The 20,325-nt window shown below is 34.1% G+C and overlaps 1 protein-coding gene and 2 long non-coding RNA genes across 4 annotated transcripts; all 3 read left to right on the top strand.

Moving 5' to 3' along the window:
* The first annotated feature begins 5,841 nt into the window (after positions 1-5,841).
* LOC145568355 (uncharacterized) lies at positions 5,842-9,017 on the top strand. Of its 2 annotated transcripts, XR_014095815.1 has the most exons (4): positions 5,842-6,365; positions 7,666-7,772; positions 8,007-8,238; positions 8,912-9,017. It is a non-coding gene; the product is annotated as an uncharacterized LOC145568355 (long non-coding RNA). The 2 variants fall into 2 exon arrangements; XR_014095814.1 differs by having other exon boundaries at positions 7,666-8,238.
* Positions 9,018-10,502: 1,485 nt separating this feature from the next.
* Positions 10,503-13,273, top strand: LOC145568354 (uncharacterized). The gene is made up of 5 exons (XR_014095813.1): positions 10,503-10,870; positions 11,098-11,620; positions 11,729-11,821; positions 12,853-12,920; positions 13,145-13,273. It is a non-coding gene; the product is annotated as an uncharacterized LOC145568354 (long non-coding RNA).
* Positions 13,274-16,007: 2,734 nt separating this feature from the next.
* LOC145567235 (aldehyde dehydrogenase family 2 member B4, mitochondrial-like) lies at positions 16,008-20,088 on the top strand. The gene is made up of 11 exons (XM_081626492.1): positions 16,008-16,224; positions 17,177-17,311; positions 17,417-17,559; positions 17,675-17,828; positions 17,912-18,141; positions 18,407-18,496; positions 18,602-18,775; positions 18,860-18,997; positions 19,122-19,259; positions 19,353-19,414; positions 19,632-20,088. The coding sequence occupies exons 1-11, from the start codon at positions 16,152-16,154 to the stop codon at positions 19,903-19,905; spliced, it is 1,611 nt and encodes a 536-aa protein (XP_081482618.1). The 5' UTR covers positions 16,008-16,151; the 3' UTR covers positions 19,906-20,088.
* Positions 20,089-20,325: the final 237 nt, after the last annotated feature.

Below are 20,325 nucleotides of genomic sequence, written 5' to 3'. Positions count from 1 at the left end.
CTCATGATCAATTCTTAACTGCATATGTACAGCCTTCACCCAAATATGTGGCTCCTAAACTGATCCATATATTCATCGTACCACGCACATACCCATGTTACCCTTTTTTTTTTTTTTTTTTAACACAATAGCAAAGGAACAAACCAGACTAAGAATAATTAGACAAAGTAAAACGACATTTCTTGCATTGTTAAGGACTTAAAAATGTTGTAAGGTCGTAAGGATAAATATATGTTACATGTATAACTTTTTTTTGAAGAAATGATGGCTACATTAAAATTGTGGCTATTATTTTTTTTTTATTTTTTTTTTATCTAAACCCTTCGTTTTTTAGAAGACATCTTAGCCGTTTATTTATTTGACCGTAATTAATTTTAATCCAAAGAAAAAAAAAACTGCCTTTACCAATTAAAAAGAAAATAAATAAAACTCTATTGATTTATTAAATGATGGTATAACTATTCCTCCATTGATGGAAAATTGAGAATTAATTTCCACATATATACTCGTATAATATAAACATTTTCAAATTATATGATAAGCAACATTAGATTGATTAACATAAGCATTAAATTGCAGAAAATGGAAGCAAGTTATAGAAGAAATGATCAATGGTGGAATTTTGACACATATAATATTTTAATTTCTGTTGTGCACTGTTACCTATGAAAACAATGAATATATGGCAAGCAATGGAGTAATTTAATAATGTAATATGAGGATCGGAGTCTAAAAAGGAAGGGGGTGATGCAGTTTTAATTTTTAATTTAAAGGTAAAACATTTTTTTTTGTCAAGTCAACTGCCTCAACTCAATGTGGATGACATGGAATTAATATCTACAAATGTACGGCAATGATTTAACAGTTATAGCGGCCACAAAATTATTGTATCAATTGCAAAATTGTCCGTATAACTTATTCCTTCTTTTTTTTTTTTTTTTTTTTTTTGATAATTACGTGTATAACTAATGCTATGTACTTTATTTGGCTTCAATTCAATTGTAAGTGTGCATTCATGTATATATTTATTAGTTTCATAAAGATGTATGGGCTAAATCTATTTATGTATCTGTACAATGGTCAATCGGCTATAAAATGTTGCATCACATATCCAGTGTTGTAGCTAGGTTGAGAAGTTATGAGTGCTACTGGAAACAACCCTAAATGGGGCCTTTTATATGTACTGATAATGGTACTAACAGGCAGCGCAAAGAGTAAAGGCGTTTACGCCAGATGCGTTTATTGTAGCCTTGATAGGCGCCGGACTCCTTGTGGGGTTTACCCTTTATCTTAGACTCCATTGGAAGAAAGAATACAGAGGCAAAGCATTTTTACTCGTGATCAACAATAGCAAAGAACGCATTAATAAGTTCGCGTTTCAAATCAAACAACTTGTCTAGGGTAAGTGATCGTCTGTCTCAATTCAGGGCTTATGTCACGCAAGTGCAGCCTAGAAACTCGATCAGTGTACCAGTACTACCATGTGTGTGTAAGAGTTTGCACATACTAGTAATTGAATTTAGTTTACTATTCTCGGGTTGCAAGTTGGTATTCAAGAGTACGTTAAGTATCACAATTTCATATATTTCAACTTGTCCAGAAGGCAATTGATTATAAAATGGCATTCATCAAATATGCAAATTTGTAGATTAAAAAGTCATGGGTGGTACTAGAAACTACTCCAAATGTTGCCTTTTATTATTATTAACAATATTACTATCTGCTGAAAAAGCTAAGGCGTTTACTCCGGATGCATTTGTTGTAGGCGGAGCATTGGCTTGTCTCGCTTTGGGGCTTACCTTTTACTATGATGTCCGTATAAAGATTGACATGGGACGCAAGAAGGTGGTATCTGAAACTCGTAACAGCAATGAAGCAGTAAATTTTCATTGCAATTCACAAAACTTGTCAAATGTTGCTAATCGTTGTTTCAATGCCGGTGCCAAAGGCTTGCCGCTTATTTGCAACTTCTAGCGGACCAAGTTCGTTGGCAGAGATTTTCTATAAGCTCCAGATTCCTATATCAATTTGAGATAAAGGCAAGTTGTGGAAGCCATGCAGATGTAGAGGTTTAGACGATCGAGCTATAGTTTATTACTAGTTAGTACCCGTGCAAATTGCACGATTTTGAAAGTTGATATATTATATATGCTGAAATTTGAAACTAAAATTAGCTTAATGTTATAATGGTTTTTATCATGTTAGTACCCGTGCAAATTCACATTGATATGTACCCATTTTATCATGGTATCGTGTATCAGAATTTTAATTAAATGTTGCATTAAAAAAATTTATATTTGGAGATATAAAAAGGTTTATAGCCTTTACATATTTTACCTTTTAAATACGGATGACTCATGCTCATTTATATATATATTATATATTACCTTTTAGTAACTTTTGTAAGTGACCAGCTAACACACAATGACACAAGTAACCCCTGACCACGACCAAGTAACCCCTAACCAAGTAAACCCTAACCGACCGAGTAATCCCTGACTGAGTAATCCATGACTAACCGATGAGTAACCCCTGATCTACCGAGTAACCCTTGAATGAGTAATCCATGACTAACCGATGAGTAACCCCTTGAATGAGTAATCCATGACTAACCGATGAGTAACCACTGATCTACCGGAGTAACCCCCGGTCGAGTGAGTAACCCCCGACCAATTTTTTTTAAAAATGTGGCTTAACTGATTTTGTAGCACCTAACATATAAAAGTTTATGATTACCTTTAAAATATGTACTTTAGGTTCAATCAACATAATAACACTTTTTCGCTATCCCAGGCCATAATGTGGTCATAAAATTATATACGATCAATTATCTCATCATTTCTAATATATCTAATAAAATTTTCACGGTTTTAAAAAAATAAATTGCACTGTTTTAAAAATTCTTATACCGTATATATTTTAAAAATACATCATCAATAATGATGAAGTGCAAACTCACGACCCATTGTTAAAAAATACATACTCGTAGTGCAATTAAGAATTTTCACGGCTTAAGATCATGAATGTTAAGATCAAATATTGCTATTCAAAAAAAATTAAAAAAAAATTAAAAAAAAAAAACCTTAAGATCAAATATTAAGATCAAGATAATAAAAATATTTAGATGTACAATATTATAAGGAAGTATAATCAAAGATTATATCCTGATTTTACATGCATTATCATAAGAAGGAAGTAGGTATATTATGGTAATAGGTAAATGAGTATAAAATATTTATATTATTTTATAACATATAATCTTTGATTTAGTTGCTATATTTAGGAGTGAAAAATGAAGCGGGAAAATTTTTAACAATAACTTGACACGTGTCAACGTATAGTTAGAGTGGAGCTTCGAGTGCCCTCTGTTTTAGTATATATATAGATAGATAGATTTTCTAATACAACCTTGCCATTAAATAAATAGAAAGTGTTCTAGGCCTTGAATTTGCTCATGAACTAAAAACTGATCAATATATGTGCAGAATTATAATGGACTAAAGAAACTTATTGAAACATATTAAAATATATCGCGGGTAAAAAGTTATACAATTTGTCTCTTTTTAGGAAATATATTGTTAGTGTCAATACTAGTATTGTTATTGTTGTCATCATTAATTCATTATTACAAGATTACTTAATATTAATACAATTTACACAACCTCCTTTGTTTATATTTATACAAACTCTTAAATAAAACTACTGGTTCATATTCGACATAGTTATACATACTGCCACAATCAGTGACAGATCTTGACAACTTTCTTTTTAGCGGCCGATCGAAGCTCAATTATTCCCTAAATATCTACGATTTTATAATATTCATGTATTACCATGATATATTGTTTTTACTAATATATAAATGCTATCATAACATGTTGGATAGTTGTTATAAAACGATCCTTTAATCGATCAAAAAAAAAACATATTCAGATTTTGACTTATATGAAAACATTAAATTTAGCATGACTTCGATACTATGTTAAAGTATAATTAAAAAAAGTTAACGATACAAAAGTTGTATTAGCAAGTATGAAATCTCTAACAACATTGCAAATAAGTAAAGTAAAAAGATTAAATCTTTAGAAATGCAAGTATTTTTATTTACTTGTGATGTAATTGTCCGACAACTTACATTGAAGACACTAATTATAAGTAAAGTAGTCTAATAAGTAGATAATAAATTTTGGATCAAAATCTAAGGAGGGCCAAGCCCAGCCTTGCGCGTTAGAAAATCCACCACAGGCCACAGCTATCCGATCACATTCGTGCAGTGGTTAATTTGCATTTTGAGTTTTAGGATTACGTTCTACCATGCTACTTTTTCAACAACATTTCCTTTTTAAATATAACTAACTTTGATATCACCTAATCAACACATAAGTTTTAAGTATTTGAGTTGAATTTACTTCTCTGCATATTATACAGAGTAGCCAACATGTGGGGTTAGTAACTAGTGAGACAATATTTTTACATGTTTTCCTTCATTAATATTAATTGTCAACAACTAAATTTATAGTATAAAGTCAAGCAACTCCTTACACAAGGCTAAGGGTCTGTTCTCATTGACTGAAATGAGCTGAACTGAACTTATTAGAGCTGAACTGAACTTATTAATTAGTGATTTTTAACTACAAATTAATGATCTTTGATTATTTATTACTATATATATGTGTATATACAAATGTACATATTAAAATATTTAAGAAAAATATACTATATAATTAAAATATTATGAAAAATATATTAAAAACATGGAACCCCAAAACATTTTAAAAACATATACTATATAATTAAAAAAACAAAATATTAAAATGACAAAAGAACACAAAACACTTTTTAAAAAATTCTCAAAATGAAAAAAAAAAATAATAATTATAAAAAAAAAAAAAAAAAGAGTTGGGCCGGTCTTATTTAAAAACTAACTTGATCCTATTTTTACTCCTAGCTCGTCAAATAATGAAATATGGTATAATAGTCATTAAGTGAAATATGGTATAACCGTATAATAATCATTATTATTATTATTATTATTGTTGTTGTTGTTGTTGTTGTTGTTGTTATTGTTGTTGTTATTATTATTATTGTCGTTGTTGTAATATAAGCTTAAAAGTATAAAATTTGGCTTTATATCAGTAGCAATATCATTAGACATAAACTGAACTGAACTGAACTAAATTTATTAGAGCTGAACTGAACTGAACTGAAATTAATCTAATGAGAACAAGCCCTAATTATGTTGCATACAAAGCTAACAATCCGGGTTATTAATAAAATATGGTATCGTATGGTTGATGAAGAAAAATGAGAAGTTGAAATTCCTAAGAATTGCAATTCTTTTGTGGTGTTTGATTAACAAATTTATGAGAAGTACTTAATGAAGAAACTTAGGGTTTGTTCCGATTTATTGAAAACAACTGAACTGAACTGATTGGGGCTGAAGTGAAGTGAAATGAATTGTTTATGAGAGTAGGAAATTAGGAAGTGAACTGAATTGAATTCAAGCTGAATAGATTAGACCCTTACCTTTTCTTGTTTTTTTTTTTATTATTTTTATTTATTTTTTACAGGGAGAAACTTAGTTACCTAGAAAGACTTAGATGAGTGGCACTTGGGGCTTGTTCACTTCAGCTTAATTTCAGTTCGATTCGGCTCCAATCAGTTCAGTTCAACTCTTAATTTCCTTCTCTCATAAAGTGTTCATTTCAGCTCTATTCAGTTCAGTTCAATAAATGTAAACAAACCCTTGATTTAAAAAAAAAAAAAAAAAAAAAGATGAGTGACACTTTTTATGGAAATTTCTCATAGTTAACCAAACACTTAATTGACTTTCCGAGAAAATCCAATTAGTAATTGGGAAATTAAATTTTCAATGTACAAATCCTTCATTGAACCAAACGAATCTATAAAAATCTGTATGATTAAATTTCCCAAGCATATTTAGCAATAGGTACTGTAAATTAAGGGTATTTGGGGCGAAAATTTAGCTTCACCCTGGGACATTTCCTATGATGCGTTCTCTGTTTCATAATCTGATTAGCTTAGCTTCATCCATATATTTTCCGGCGACGGCGACATCATGGCGTCTCTCTCAAATGAAAGGCAGCCACTTTTGCAACGAACATTTGATCCACAAAGCAAATTTATCATCAATTGGAATCGATTTTTGTTTGTGATTAGGATCTTCGTTTATGAAATCGACCTACTTGTGTTTTTTGTCATAAAGGTGGGATTACAAAAGTGTATACATTAATTTTAAAGTTTTCAACAGGCAAGAATTCATCTGGGATCCCACATTTATCGCCAATAACTACTTAAAGTCCAGTTTCATTATTGATTTTGTTGCAACATTGCCGCTTATTCAGGTACTATCCAATTTCTGCAAACTTATTATAGCATTTTACTGCATTGATTATGTTCTTTCCCGCAATTCAATTCTTATATGGAAAACTGCAGAATTTCTTAGAGTTTTTGTACAGAATAATCGAGTTAATTGATTTTTGGGTTGTTTGTAGCTTACTATTTAGTTAGGGGCTGGGTCTAAATAGCGCTTATTGGTTTATGGGTAATTTGTTTATAGCTTATAAAGTTGAAGTTAGCAGGCGGGTCTACACAATGTTAATTGGTTTTTGGGTTGATTGTAACTTGATTATGTAACTAATACGCGATTGTAATTTAGGCTCAAATGCTCAATGGATGCTTACAGGTTTACATAAATGGCGCATTATTTGGTATTCAATACACCCAAAAGTTTGCAATTATTTAAAATAGTAGGTATTTAAATGGTGATTTTGGAGTGAATTTGCAGTTTTTCTGAACTTTGAGCTCCGTGTTCATCGTAATGAGTTTAAATATTATTCAAGGCGATTTCTATGGAGTAAAGGGCTTATAGAGAGGGTAGACATTTGGGATGAGGCTCTTATTGTAATTAGGAAGTTCACAATTTAAAATGGGCGTGAGATAAATGTATTAATTCAATCTTGAGGGAGACTTTGTGCTATCTATCTTTGATGTTTATGATGTTAATGTTTGGAAACCTTAGGAGATGTTTTTGATGCTTAGGATACATATGGATGTAATGCTTGATATATCTTTTCCTTTCCAGTTTTTTGATCTCCTGGTTTATGGCTTTATGCCCTTTTAGTTGTTTGTTTTCATGGAATGGAGTGGGATTCCGTCATTTTTTTTAATAATTTTTTTCACAAGTGTAGTTCTAGTACATGCCTTTACCAGTGATCTGTATTAGTTGAAATATATTAAATCTATGATGGTTAGGTCATATATGTTCTTGGTTTTACGGGGCCTCTTCTTTATCTGATAGTCTCGTCTTTAGATGGGTTGTTAGTTTTGTGGACTTTCTCCAATATCCTTCAGTAGGAAAGAGGGAGATATAGATTGTTAAAGAAATTTATGCCTTTTGCAGCCGGTTCAATGTATATTTTAAAAATAGGGCTGAGTTAGTATTTTGTAAAGCTTGGTATCTAAAATGTGCCATGAGAATATGAGATTGGTGCAGTTTTATTATTATTCTTTTTGATTCCAGACTTGTGAAGATCCTAATTCCCCTCTCCCCTCTGGCGCTCTGCTAATGGGATTTCTCTTTACCAAGAAAATGATTGTTTATCTTGAGCTTTGGGCATTGACAGCTTTTTCTTGTTCATGTAGGTCTACCTATGGTGTAAACTTCCATCATTACGGGCTTCGTGAACCCTATTGAATTTCAATTTCCTGCGGGATTTAATTCGCATCTTCTTCATCCAGTTTTGGTCAAGGTTCTATCTATTGTTCCCTTGCAAAAAGAAATTAATTGAAACTTGTGACATCATCATGAGGCCTGCTTGGCAGGCGCTTTATACTATCTTCTATATTATGTTATGCTTAGTCAAGTAAGTAGAATTGACCTGTTTGTTTGCTTGAAACAAAGTATATTTAGTTGGAATGACTTCATTGTCTTTGGAGTCATAACTATCCCTTTTTGTGCTGAAATTGTTTGCATGCAATTGCAGTTTGTGGGAGTGTGTATTATCTTTCATTCATTTATCGGCTACTACATTGCAAACTTAGACTTGCGAAGCTTAACAAGGTTATCTTTGGATGGGATGAAATGCTCAGCAATTGTGACATTGATGATCATACTGAGAATGGAATGTTGTCTGATCTTTACAAAAACCAAATTGGATCAAGATCTTTTCTGCAAAGGTTCATGTATTGTTTTTCCTGGGGTCTCAAATGCTTAAGGTACTGAGATGTAGTAGATATATTATGGCTCAAACAGCTACTTTATTTATTGTTTGACTTGGGTTGTATTCGTAATACCTTCATGTCCTCTTCATTTCCCCATTCAACTCTTGTCGTTCCATAAAGATCTTCATGGTTACAGTAGCAATGTAAATCAAAGGAAAGGGGTGACAGAGTGTAAATTGGACCTTTTACTGCTTTTTGACCAGAAGGCAGTATGTGAGTTGGAGTGGGGAAAGAACATCAAACATATCAGGAATAGAGTAAACATAACATGAGCATCGTGGAATGGATGAGTGCAGAAAGCCGGAAGAACTAATCAGTTAAGGCATTAGTATGCCAATCCACTTGTAACAGGACTACAGATACTCTCATAAATTAGTTGAAAGGACACTGACTTATATGTAGCATTAGCTATTATAGTATTACCCTGCCTAGATCCGCTTGTAATATATTACTTAATTCGCAATAATATCACTTTCAGACAGGCGTCAAGTGTTGTCTTTGAGACGTCTGACTTGATTAGTTTAAAGAATAGAAGCCTTCCCACACCTGAAAACCAATTTATCTTTACTTGGGTCAAAATTTGTGTTTTAATGGCAGAGAAGAAATAATAATCATGCTTAATTATCTGCATAAGATGTTGATAACTTATTGTTAAATTGGATGACAGTTCTATGTGGCAGAATTTTGATACCAGCGCTTCTGTTGTGGAGGCAATTATCAGTTTCACTATGACTATTTGTGGTCTAGTCCTGTTTGTGGGCTTGATTGCTCAGATGCAGGTAAATGGAATCTGTAGCTAAGTTCCTTTTTTTCTTTCTTGCTTTAAATGATACTTACTCCGCCAGGAAATATTTTTGTCATTAATATTGTAATTTGAACTAGTTAATAATGTAACAAACCAAATGTAGTTTATGATTTCAATCTTTTGGATGGATAATATATAGGAAATTTTGACTTTTACCACAAAAAAAAAATCAAAAAATTGTTTTTTACCACCAAAACTTCTAAAACTTTTATTTTACCACCAAAAAAAAATTCTAAAATTTGTTTTTTACCACCTAACGTCAAGACAACCGTTAAATCTAACGGTTTTAAAAAAATTTCTTCGAATTTCGTGCACAAAACATGTTTTCTTAGGTTTAGGGGGACATTTTGGCCCTATAGATCCAATTTGAGGTCAGAATTAATAAAAAATGATCGGAAATGCCTTGTTTTTTGTATTTCACGCAAATCGAAGTATTTTAAACACGCAAAACGAGGCATTTTCGATCATTTTTTTGTCAATTCAGACCTCAAATTGGAATCTTAGGGCGAAAATGCCCCACAAAACCCCTAAAGACCATGTGTTTGACACGAAAATCGAATAATTTAAAAAATTCCGTTAGGTTTTTGACGATAGGTGGTAAAAAACAATTTTTAATTTTTTATTTGGTGGTAAAATAAAAGTTTTAGAAGTTTTGGTGGTAAAAAACAATTTTTTGATTTTTTTTTGTGGTAAAAGTCAAAATTTCCTAATATATATATTTATGGAGACATGTATGTGCTCATATTATGTGGTTTAGCTTTTTAGGGCATCTCAGTTACATATTCTTGCAGAAATTTGCTTGCTATCTCTCTATTCCTTTATGAAATATCTTTATGGCTTTGTGTCTGTGTGAGTTTGGATTTCATGCCCTCATTAGGTCATATGCTGCTGTATTTGCGCAATATCTAAATTGGCTCACATAATAAACCTTGTGGTGGATAAGTAAGTAACCCAAAGAATGTACGTCTGTGTTAGAAGAAAGTGTGTAGTACAATTTGGATAAGCTTATGGATTTGTCATTTGACAATTGCACCCCAATAATATCTGATTATTAGTCGCAATTGCAAAATGAAAATGTCATGACCATAGGAAAGTATTTAAGAAAAATTCTTGAGTGGAGGCCAATCTATATTCTATCCATAGTATATTTTAATAGGCAGTATCTTGTATATGATGTTGCCACTATCAATTGGTGTCTATATCAATACTCTATTCATAAATGGAAATAGTATTTGTGTTATATAAGGGGAAGGACTGTATACATTGGATTACCCCTTGCTCTACCATGGGTGGAAAGCTCTTTGTTGGCGGGGGGGGGGGGGGGGGGGGGGTGGTAATGTTTTGGTTTTAACAACATTAAATGTGGAAAAGCAGTTGGGGACTTCTGCAAAAATAAGATAAGATATATATATATATTTCTCTTTTTTTTTTTTTTTTTTTTTTTTTTTTTTTTTTTTTTTTTAATGAAGTTTTTAGCATATTTTAATGCCTGAAGTATTTTCGTGTTATATTTTGAACACCTGTATTCAATCCATGGAGCCTGGAGAAGAACAGCAGATGGTTAGACAAAGAGAGGTGGAGGATTGGGCAAAAAAACATCAGTTACCATCAGAGTTGAAGAAGCATCTACGATACACTGTTGAATCTGACTTGAAAGTTCTTAGAGGCCTAGATGACAATACGATGTTGAGTTTACTTCCTTCTGACTTGAAGTGTGACATTCGGAGACATCTCTATTTTAACTGTGCCTGCAATGTAATGTTGCTGTTGTCTCTGTCCATTTGTCACTTCATTTTATGAACATTTGCAAATAAACTATAGGTTAGACACTTTGGCAAGATTCTCATATGATTGATCTTTGTTCTTTGTGCATATGCCTTCATTTTTGCAATTGCATCACCAAGAGAAGTTATTATCTTGCACCCCTCTGCAAGTTAGTAAAGATGCATATTATTTAATATCATAATAGTACAATATTACAATAGGATAGAAATGCTACTTGTTCATTTGTTCTTATGATGATTTGGAGAAACTATTTTTTCTTTTAGCAGTTGCCCTTCTTTGCAAACATGGACCACGAGCTAGCACATGCATTTGTTGGACACCTTGAAATCTTTTCCTGTTCAAAAGAGATTTATTTAGTTATTGAGGGCGAGCCGGTTAAAAGGATACTATTCATCCTCAGCGGCAAGCTAGAGATATCTTCTATTAATGTTGGATCCTCTAAGTCCACTTTGCTTAGAGTGGATGGCTTATGTGGCTCAGAATTGCTGGCATGGGCTTCACTTCCCTTTGCATCAATTCAGAACCTTCCTTGCTCATCTCAATCTGTCAAGTGCCTTACAGATGTTGAAGCATTTTCTCTTTGTGCTAAAAATCTTAAGCTGTTGGGCATTCAATTTAATAATTGTTGGAAATTTCAGCAGTCATTGAGATGACATTCCTAATGATCGAGTCCATTGGGGAGGTTTGAATGAAAGCAACTTTACTGTTTCATGTAGCTGCCTAATGGGGGAAGGTTGTGCTGGCTGAGTGAGTTGTATTTCTGGTGAATCCATCTTGTTTAAATGGGTAAGTTGCTCTATCAATGTTTAGATCCTGGTTACAGTTTTTCCATTGCTAATATTCTGGTAAGTTCATAACTGCTGTTATTTGAATGTGTGCATATATGAACCACAGCTACTTGAGGCAAAAACAAGAGCTAACATTTAATTCAGCAGAGACGTGTACTCGTGTAGCAAACTCTATTACAGTCAACCCCGAGGATATCATGTAAGTGTTTGCTGAACATGTTTGTATAACTGTCTTGCGGTCATGGCTGCTTACTGTTTGCAAGTTTTGCATGTACCATTTGGCCTAGCAGGCCTCAACACTGAAAGGAACTTTACTGATTTCTTTTGTTCTAGGAAACTGTTAAGGTTGGAACCAAAGCTACCACTGTTGTGAATGAAAAGCATTTTTAACGCATCTGAAGTGTAAATGTTTTTGTGGATGTTAGAGATGCATTTTGTTTAGAATTCAGTTGATGTTTGAGTCAATATTTCATCAGAATCATATGAACAAACTTGCACAAATTAATCATTGCAAAAAGTACAAGCTACTTGTTCATGTAACTTATGTTTAGAATTCATGAGAAGTGTGAATCTTCTACGGACATGCAAACTGTAGATCCTGTCTTGCTCCATTTCATCGCCAAAAGTAATGACATATGTTAACAGTGTTCACTGTCATCTATCGACTACAACTAGAATGTAGAGAACTTGTGCAGGGAAGAGAGAAAAATATATTTCGTATTGGGAATTTTGGGATACTGAGCAGTTATATATCAAAGTGAAGAAATTTGTGCAAATCTGTACAAATTTAAACCTTCTAAATCTAAAATCCTCTATGGTGCTTAATTTTTGTGTCAGAATCTGGACTAACACTGTCTATACTACTAATATTACTCAGCTTGTGACTTGTCACTCACTGAGTAACTGTTCAGGCTGAGGGAGATCAACCCAGTTAATGGGAAATGATTAGTAAGAGGGGGTGTTTTGAGTCACAGGTAGAGATTTTCATTGACACAAATCTCACAATGAAACAAATTGCATATTTATCACCCAGTTTGATGACGTTGCATCATTGGCAGCTCAGAATTATGATGCTAAGCTTAAATATGGGGATGGCTGGTCACGTTGTAATATTTGTCCTTCAATTTAATGTTTCTTAAACAGTCAAACATAAAGGTTTTTATTCGGGAGCCATCTGCTGTTGCATCAATAATAATATTGTAATTGCTTCAACATTGTTTTTGAGATCAGGAATGAGGAAGGCGTGCTTACAGTGCAAGATGGAATTTTGGGTCGATGTTCCGAACCTTTTAATTCAGGTAAATAAAATCTCTGCACACAAATTTATGAACAATGTGCTATAGATGCTCGCTATTGGTTTGCTCTTTGAGTCAGTAAGTGTTTGACTGCGGATGAACTTGTTTGTGCATTAGTTTTTATTTTCTGATCATGCATGAGAATATTGGAATACAAATTATTGTTACCAACTTTTTGTATAATCCATTTAAGATGATTAATTTCATAGTCTTCTTCTGAGATTCAGGATTCTCGATCTTGCAATTAAAGGATATAAAGGGAAAACTCAACCCGCAAAACTTGGTTTGGACCAGCTACTGTGTAAACGATTTTACTATCTTGGCAGCATATCATGGGTTGATTTGTCAAAAATTTGTGTACTTGTACTTTTGGCTGATTGTCAGAAATGAAAAACAAAGAAATTATCTGTTTGGACTTATATTTTGCCGTGCTGTGATGTAATGACGTGCATTCTTTTCTGTTTTTGTTTTCCTTTGTTTTTCGGTGTGACCTGAGGAATCTGGTCTCTCTATTGATGCATTTGTTGTTTGATTCATCCAAGTAAAAACTCAAACACAAACCTCATTAGCTTGGCTAGGCTATGCTGGATGATTGATACAAGAGCAAACTGGGCTGGGAAAATCCTCTTTGAAAAATATATAAAAAACAAATCAAACCCAACACCCTTTAATAAAGGCTCTCACATTTGGGCATCAGTTGGAAGGGGGTGGGATCTCTTCAAGCATAGTCTGAAGTGGGTTCCTGGGAATGGGAACAACATTAACTTCTGGAATGATAATTGGTTGCAACATGATTCTTTAAGAGCTTTGATTGCTGGCCCTCTCACCCAGCCCTCTACAAATGCCCTACTAGGCCATACCCATAACTTCTCCAAAGAGCAGCTTGAACTTCACATAGGGATGCAGATTCCACAAGAGATTTTCTCTAGAATTGATAGTGTTCAGCTATCTTCTGCAGAGGATTTTAATTATACTAGCTGGTCAAAACAAGGAAAGTTTGACAGTGCTACTGCCAAAGAGTGGCTACTGTCAAATGATCCAAACTGTTCTTGGGAAACTGATAAAGATTGGTCATGTGTCTGGGAAATCAACACCTTCCCAAAAATCAAGATGTTCATATGGCAGTTGATGTGGGAGAGGCTTCCTACTGCCCAAAACCTTCACTTAAGAAATTGCAAACCAACCCCTTTTTGCACCTTCTGCCCTGGCATAATAGAGAACCATGCTCACATTTTCTTTGACTGTACAAGAGCTGCCCAATTCTGGTCCTCACTCTCCTTACCAGCTCCCTGTTCTTTTTGCCCAACAGAAACCTTCACAACCTGGATCACAAAAAATCTTAATTGCTCAAGCCAAAACATTCACAGTATTCCTTGGAATATCATCTTCACCTTTGCTCTCTGGCACATTTGGAAAAGAAGAAATGCTTGGATCTTCTCCAAATCAAATTCTCCTATACAAACTTCCATCTCCCAATGCATCTGGGCTGCTACAGAGTGGTACTACTCCTCCCACCACTCTGCAAGACTAAAGCCTCAGAACCATGCTTGGATTCCTCCCTCCCCATCTTTTCTCAAAATCAATGTGGATGCTTTTTTCATCCCACACTCCAAAATAGCAGGCTGTGCAGGTGTTTGCAGGGATGACAAAGGCACATGGATTGAAGGTTTCCAATGGAAAGGTTACTGCCCAACAACAAAGGAGGCTGAAGCAACAGCAATTGCTTTAGCTTTGAAGTGGCTGGGTGACAGAGGATGGAGAAAATGCATACTGGAATCTGATTGCAAGACAATAGTTGAGGAAATAACTGATCCAAATCACATTGTGCTAACCCCAAAAATAAATGATTGCAGGGAAAGACTACAGCTGCTGAATGAAGTCAAGCTCTACTATGGGGAACGAGGGAAGAATATGGTGGCTGACATCCTGGCTAAGGAAGCAAGAAAAAATGAATGCATTTTGTATCAGACTTGTTATCTACAAGTACCTCCTGCTGTTTGTATTAAACAATTAGAAACTGATTGTATGGCTAGATCTGACAGGCAAACCCATCAGGATGTAATTTTGTGCCCTCTGAGGCAACCTTTTGTAAACTTAACTAACTCTGGTTTGAATTAATTAAGCCCCTATTATCCCTCAAAAAAAAAATAAAAAATAAAAAGAGTGGTGTATCCCTCAATTGTGAAACGCCTCCACCGAAACTTTTTCTGCACAGTATCAGTATTATTACAGTATAAAAAATTACAGTATAAAAATTTGATATTCTTAAATTACACTCCCTTTACATCTTTTAATAGCCAACACTGACTTTTCACACTATCTAATTTGAAACGGAGCAAATATACAATTACTTAATACTGTATTTTCTCTGTTTTTTAGTTGACGCATATGTTTTTATGCGAACAAAGAATTTAGCTGACACTTTTTTCCTCCTTTGCCACAACTCTGTAATACGTGTGACACATTAAATGTGTCAACTAATAAAAACGAAGGAAGTACTACTTATTTCGTTAAATATTAGTTGCAACTTTGGAATATTATTTGTGAGATATAAAATAATCCAAAGTTACAACTAATATTTAAGAGAGGTTGTATATTACTAGTTATATGGTTAGATTAGTCACAATATATATTAATTAATAAGAAATAAAAAAATATTAATAGTCAAACTATATCTTGGCATACATGAAAAGTTCTATTACATCACTTAAGAAAATAGAGGTAGTTTTTGGTACACACAAGTGAGAATTCGGGCTTAAAATTTAAAGTATGACCCCAAGAAAATACAATGCGACAACAGGGGGTAAATGATAAGAGAAATTTTCAACCTCTATTATCTTGTCTATCACTTTAATAATATTTGTTGGTACTAAAATGTGTTTAAATGTTGTTAACTAAGTACCAAAATTTTTCATTACCATAACCAAGATTTTAAAATTTGTTTAACAATGATAGCATCTAACTACAGTAAAGAGTATTTTGATTTGATACAAACCCACAACACAAGTACTTTGATTCCTTATCTATTGGAGAATAAGACAATGACTTCCTGTGATTGACAACAATTACCACTAAAAACCAAGCATAATCTGCCACATTTGCATCGCAATTTTGCAATAAAAAAAATGGCAGCTGAAGAGAAGTCCGAATAGAAGTTTATCCTCTACAATCACATCTTCAAAGTTGAACAATCATACTACTAAGTTTCTGGGTGAACCAGTGTGTGAATCAGACATGGCAGCTCGCAAGATTTCTTCTCTGCTCTCGCGTTCTCTGTCTTTGTCTTCTTCTCTTCCTCTTTCTCTTCGTATGTACCTCTTTCTTGTTGCTTTACTCTCATTTTCAAACTTTGCATTTTTCATACTCTTCTGAAACTTGTGATTAATGTTACATGTAAATTTTGAAGGTATTGAATTATCCAATATCTTTGGAGTTTTTGGATATTGATTTTTGGCAAAGAAACAGTATGTAATTAAGAAAAGGGACAACAGAAAATAAAACTTGGATTTTGTTTTCCTTTTATGTTTAATCGATGCAGCTGATTAAAGTAACTGATTACTGAGTTTATTGAGCTAATTGAATCTGTGTAGCACGAAATATAGTGAAATAATGGGAAATCTGGTTGCTCGCTTTGTATGATATAGCTTGATCTTTATAACTTGTGGTATTAATTCTATATTCGTTTTAAGTTTTTTTTACGATTGCTTTCTATATTTAAGGGCCTGTTCTCATTGACTGAAATGAGCTGAACTGAATTGAATTGAACTGAATTGAATATTTTATGAGAGAAGGAAATTAGGAGCTGAATTGAACTGAACTGAACTTATTAGAGCTGAAGTGAACTGAAAATAATCTGATGAGAACAGGGCCTTAGTGTGTGTTCTCTTAGACCTACTTTGATTTGTCTGATATACTTCAAACTTATTTTTTGCTTAGTTGTTGTCTAATCTTCTCTGTCTGAACATGTCTTGTTTTAAATGAGTCAAAACAAGTCGATCAAGGAGAACTCTCCCTTAATTGCATAAAATCGGTGATATTGTGCTTATAGTTGAGGAATACTAATTGTTATATGTTGATCCTTCCTCTGCATTGTTAATCATGCACAACAGTACATGAATTTGTAAGTTTTCACTTTAATTGTCATTATTTGATACAATAATTGGCTATAATTTTGCTAATTTCCAAGTAAATTGTTGTCAATTGGCTATAATTACTTGGCTGTAATTGTTTTCTAGTGAGAACTAATAATTTATGCTCAGGTAAAGGCTCAAGCTGGGGAAGATACTTAAGTCGATATAGTACAGCTGCTGTAATCGAAGATCCTATATTTCCTAATGTGGATATTAAACATACACAACTTCTAATCAATGGACAATTTGTGGACTCAGCATCTGGTAACCTTTTTATTTAGTTTGGCTTATTCGTTAACAGTTTGTATGGTTTTATGTAGTGTTTGGCATATGTTATATGTTTGTTAACTTCACATAAATTTTTTTCAGGCAAGAAATTTCCTACATATGATCCTCGGACTGGGGATGTGATAGCCCATGTTGCTGAAGGTGATGCGGAAGATATCAACCGTGCAGTTGCTGCTGCTCGCAAAGCTTTTGATGAAGGTCCATGGCCTAAAATGACAGCTTATGTAACATATCCCCTGCATCCAACTCTTTTTTTCTTTGCCTAAAGTTTTTGTTTTTCTTTTGACATTATGTTGTAATGTTTGGCAATCATATGCTTCTCCTGTTTAATTTCTTCAGGAAAGAGTGCGAATCATTCTGAAGTTTGCTGATTTGGTTGAGAAACACATTGAGGAGCTTGCTGCCTTAGAGACTTGGGATAATGGGAAGCCTTTTCAACAGGCTTTTAAATCAGAGCTTCCATTGTTTGTCCGATTATTTCGCTACTATGCTGGTAGATAAGCAACATACTTATCACCCTATAAATAATTGTTGATTGGCTTAAATTTTGAAGATTTTGTCCTGGGAACAATGTAGGTTGGGCGGATAAAATTCATGGCTTGACGGTACCTGCTGATGGTCCATACCATGTACAAACATTGCATGAACCAATTGGTGTAGCCGGGCAAATCATACCATGGAACTTTCCTCTCATCATGTTTGCTTGGAAAGTTGGCCCTGCCTTGGCATGTGGCAACACTATTGTCTTAAAGACTGCTGAGCAAACTCCATTGACTGCTCTCTTTGTTGGGAAACTCTTTCACGAGGTAAAATAGGACTAAAGGTTCTAGGAGCTGCAGATATTACCATGCTTATTTGACATAATTAGTTCTTATGTCACTCAGTTTCCATGTCCCCTTCTTCTGTGTCCATCTCTCATATATGCAATTTCTATGTTCAGTTGTGGATATCAGAAACTCCACTGTATAGCATATCTGCTGATTTTAAAATACTCCGTTGTCTTGTTTAACATTTTTGAAAACTTAACAGAATGTTACATATTATCTAACCTCTTACATTTCTGGCTTACAGGCTGGTCTTCCTCCTGGTGTGTTGAATATAGTTTCTGGCTTTGGTCCAACAGCTGGTGCTGCACTTGCAAGTCATATGGATGTCGATAAGGTATTTGTTGACCTTTATGACTTTCTTGATCCTATGATGAGATGAGCTAAAATACAAATGGTGTTTCTGAACATGATTTGTAATCGTGTTGAATTTATTTTACAGATTGCTTTCACTGGATCTACTGAAACTGGACAGACAGTTCTTGAACTAGCAGCTAAGAGCAACCTTAAGCCAGCAACTTTGGAGCTCGGAGGAAAATCTCCTTTTATTGTATGTGGGGATGCTGATGTCGATAAAGCAGTGGAACTTGCACATTTTGCTCTCTTCTTTAATCAGGTATTTCCATTCCTCTTTGTATTAGTTGTATATAAGAGCTGGAAATATATAGTATCTTCTTAAGCTTTTTGGTGTTCATCATAGGGCCAATGTTGCTGTGCTGGCTCCCGAACTTATGTGCATGAGAGTGTGTATGATGAGTTTGTGGAAAAAGCAACTCAACGTGCCAAGAGACGTTCTGTTGGAGATCCCTTTAAGAGTGGCATTGAGCAAGGTCCTCAGGTATATTCTTGTCCTGCTCCCTTTAAGGCCAAGCAATTTGTGAAAAATATGAGATGCATAGAAAAGGAAACTAAGTGTTTAAAGCTGAAATTTACCTTTTTGCCAATGTAACATGGAACTGCAGATAGATACAGAGCAATTTGAGAAAGTTATGAGGTACATAAAATCTGGTACGGAGAGCAGTGCCAAACTCGAGTGTGGAGGTGAGAGATTTGGATCTAAAGGTTTCTTTGTCCAACCCACTGTCTTCTCAAATGTTCAGGTAAGGAGTCATCTCCCTTTGCATCAACCTTTTTAGGTAAAATTTGTAAGTATTTAGCCACAGCAATTCTGAATTTTGGAGTTCTTGTACCAGGAGGATATGTTAATTGCACAGGATGAGATATTTGGCCCAGTACAGTCTATCTTGAAATTCAGGTAAACCTGAGATTTCTTTTATTACAATTTAATATTTACCAAAATGTTGTTAATCAGTTCCTGTACTTCACATTTGTCGATGCAGAGTTGTTCAGACTTCAGATCTTAGCTCTGATTTGAACATCAGTATAACTGTATATGACAATTTAGTTTTCTCCAGAAAAAAGAATCTACATGGTAAAGCCCAGCACTGATTATATTCTTCACTATGTTGTAGGGATCTTGATGATGTGATTCGGAGGGCAAACACCACTAGGTATGGCCTAGCAGCGGGAGTATTCACCCAGAATCTCGACACTGCCAACAAATTATCACGAGCATTGAAAACGGGGACAGTGTGGGTGAACTGCTTTGATGTTTTCGATGCTGCAATTCCTTTTGGTGGGTACAAGATGAGCGGTATAGGCAGGGAGAAGAGTGTATACAGCCTCAACAACTACCTGCAGGTGAAAGCTGTTGTCACTGCTCTGAAAGATCCAGCTTGGTTGTAAATTGTAAGTTTAATTTGTAATTATGCAAGGCCGTTCCATGCAATCCTGCTAGTCCTTGTCTCATATTTTCTGAAGAAAATACAGAGTATAACTCCAAATTTCCAATATCCTCCCACAATTATCAGGCTTGTTTTCTGTAGACAACCTTACAGCGGCTTTTTATCTATATATCATTGGTTTTTATACCTCCCTTTTGAATTCAGAATGGATTGTGTAGCTGCTATTTATACAGACATGTAGTCAGATATAGTCAGTTGGTATAGTCCTGTGTATTGCTGTTAAAATCGGGATTTGGATTGTACACCTCTTATTACATGAAATACCAGCCAAGATCAACAGTTGCCTTGACACAGTAAAACAGAGTATTATAGTTATATTATTAATAAAAATATTTACCTAAGCTAGTCTTTAGGGCACAAT

The sequence above is a fragment of the Chenopodium album genome, chromosome 11 (assembly GCF_948465745.1).
Source record: "Chenopodium album chromosome 11, dcCheAlbu1.1, whole genome shotgun sequence".
Lineage (NCBI taxonomy): Eukaryota > Viridiplantae > Streptophyta > Magnoliopsida > Caryophyllales > Amaranthaceae > Chenopodium > Chenopodium album.
The sequence above is the reverse complement of the archived record's forward strand: the minus strand, read 5'-3'. Positions and strand labels throughout refer to the sequence as shown.

Bases quoted from the DNA above. Each gene is read 5' to 3' on its own strand.
- LOC145567235 (XM_081626492.1), top strand. From the start codon at position 16,152: ATGGCAGCTCGCAAGATTTCTTCTCTGCTCTCGCGTTCTCTGTCTTTG. The intron at 18,776-18,859 runs GTATTTCCATTC...TGTTCATCATAG, and splicing joins TTGCTCTCTTCTTTAATCAG to GGCCAATGTTGCTGTGCTGG. The intron at 19,415-19,631 runs GTAAACCTGAGA...ACTATGTTGTAG, and splicing joins CAGTCTATCTTGAAATTCAG to GGATCTTGATGATGTGATTC.